The sequence below is a fragment of the Centruroides sculpturatus genome, unplaced genomic scaffold (genome assembly GCF_000671375.1).
Source record: "Centruroides sculpturatus isolate CEXI.00-Female unplaced genomic scaffold, Cexi_2.0 scaffold2769, whole genome shotgun sequence".
Taxonomy (NCBI): Eukaryota; Metazoa; Arthropoda; class Arachnida; order Scorpiones; family Buthidae; genus Centruroides; species Centruroides sculpturatus.
The window spans coordinates 2,379-3,900 of record NW_019387343.1 but is presented as its reverse complement, the minus strand read 5'-3'; the positions used below and the strand labels follow the sequence as shown (position 1 = coordinate 3,900).

At 35.7% G+C, this 1,522-nt stretch overlaps 1 protein-coding gene across 1 annotated transcript in view; it reads right to left on the bottom strand.

Annotated features, from left to right (window-relative positions):
• Nucleotides 1-566, bottom strand: part of LOC111616372 (fibrillin-1-like) — a gene marked incomplete at its 5' end in the record, with an annotated part of 10,469 nt that extends 9,903 nt beyond the window's left edge. The window contains one exon of the mRNA XM_023357783.1: nt 386-566. Coding sequence (XP_023213551.1) covers nt 386-566 — 181 coding nt within the window. The remainder of the gene's footprint in view (nt 1-385) is intronic.
• Between the last annotated feature and the right edge of the window lie 956 nt (nt 567-1,522).

Here is a 1,522-nt window from a genome sequence, read left to right as displayed (position 1 = left end):
GCACTTAGGAATCTCAACAACCTACACCCTCTGGTTAGGAAGATTCTAAACTATATACCTTGTGCTCAGAACTCCTATTCCCTCGAATGGGTGAGAGGTCATCAGGGTGTCCTAGGTAATGAACGTGCAGATCTACTTGCCAGGGAGGCTGCAACGATCGGTACCTCTGGCCCTTTCAATTATTCAGTGCTACCTGCTTCTTTTCTTAAGCTCCAGCATTGGAACTACAGCTTGGATCTCTGGCAGCAGAGATGGGATAGTTACAATGGCCTTGCCAGGAACTTTTTTCCATCTATTCATGACCACCTTTCTAACCACTGGGTTAGTCCGGACTATGAAACCACGCAATTCTTCACTGGGCATGGGAGATTCCGGGCCTACTTACAGAGGTTCGGCAAATCTACAACGGACATCTGTACCATCTGTAATTGCCGTGATGGGGTTGAGCACTATGTATACATGTGTCCAATGACCGAGGATGCTAGGCATGAGCTTGCCCTTGCTCTTAGCCACAGGGGAATTAACTGGCCATGTGAACTTCATGTCCTTCTTAAGGATAGTGACACCTACAAAGCATTCAAAAAATTGATTCATATGTATCACATACGCTCTGTCATTCACTAAGTTAGTCAAGTCAGTCATCAGGCATTATTTTCATTTGCTTCTTGCACATTATTGTATATACATATCATTATTGTTCTGCTGCAGCATATATCTGTATAATATTTATTATTACTATTAGTATTGTCTATTTTAATTTACCGTACATGTTATTCTACTCTCACGTTTTGTATAATATCGGTTGATTTATATTGGTCATCTTACCATCTGTTCATACTTTTCAATTGTCATACTGTTTGTACGTTATCTGTCTGTTATTATGTATGTATTTACCTGTGCTTTGAAATATCTCTGTAATTAACCCGATTATGCTCTTGCGGTATCGGGAATAAATAAAGATAAAGATAAAGATAAAGATACTATAAATGAATCTAGGTCATGAACGGTGCCAACAGTAGCAATTGTTTACTCTCTTCAAAGCAACCAGAATTGCTCTTTTTAAACTTGATTAATCTTAGACAATGAGAGTTACGATCCTTTCGTGACTCCTCATTAATTTTTCCCCGAATTTCTTACAAAATTGACATGCGAACAATCAATAGTAATTCAGACAGATTCTGGATTGTTTAAAAATCTTTAACAGGATTCATGAAATCATTGTCAGTTACTGGTACCTTGATATTGTTTGCCACTATAGCCATATAAGAAAATGAATTAACATAAGTTATATTGGTCTATAAATTATATCGTTTCAATAAAATGAAAGGCTACAATATTAGCATATTATTGAACTCAATTAAATTAAAGTTTTATTAAATTAGAACAATAAGTAATAGGTAATAAGACTGACAAGTAATAAGGTTAAAAATAAAAATAAAAAGCAAAGTGAGGAAGCATTATATTAAAATTTCAAATAACAGATAAACTAACTAACACGTAAGAGAATCAGGCGTGAAGTAAT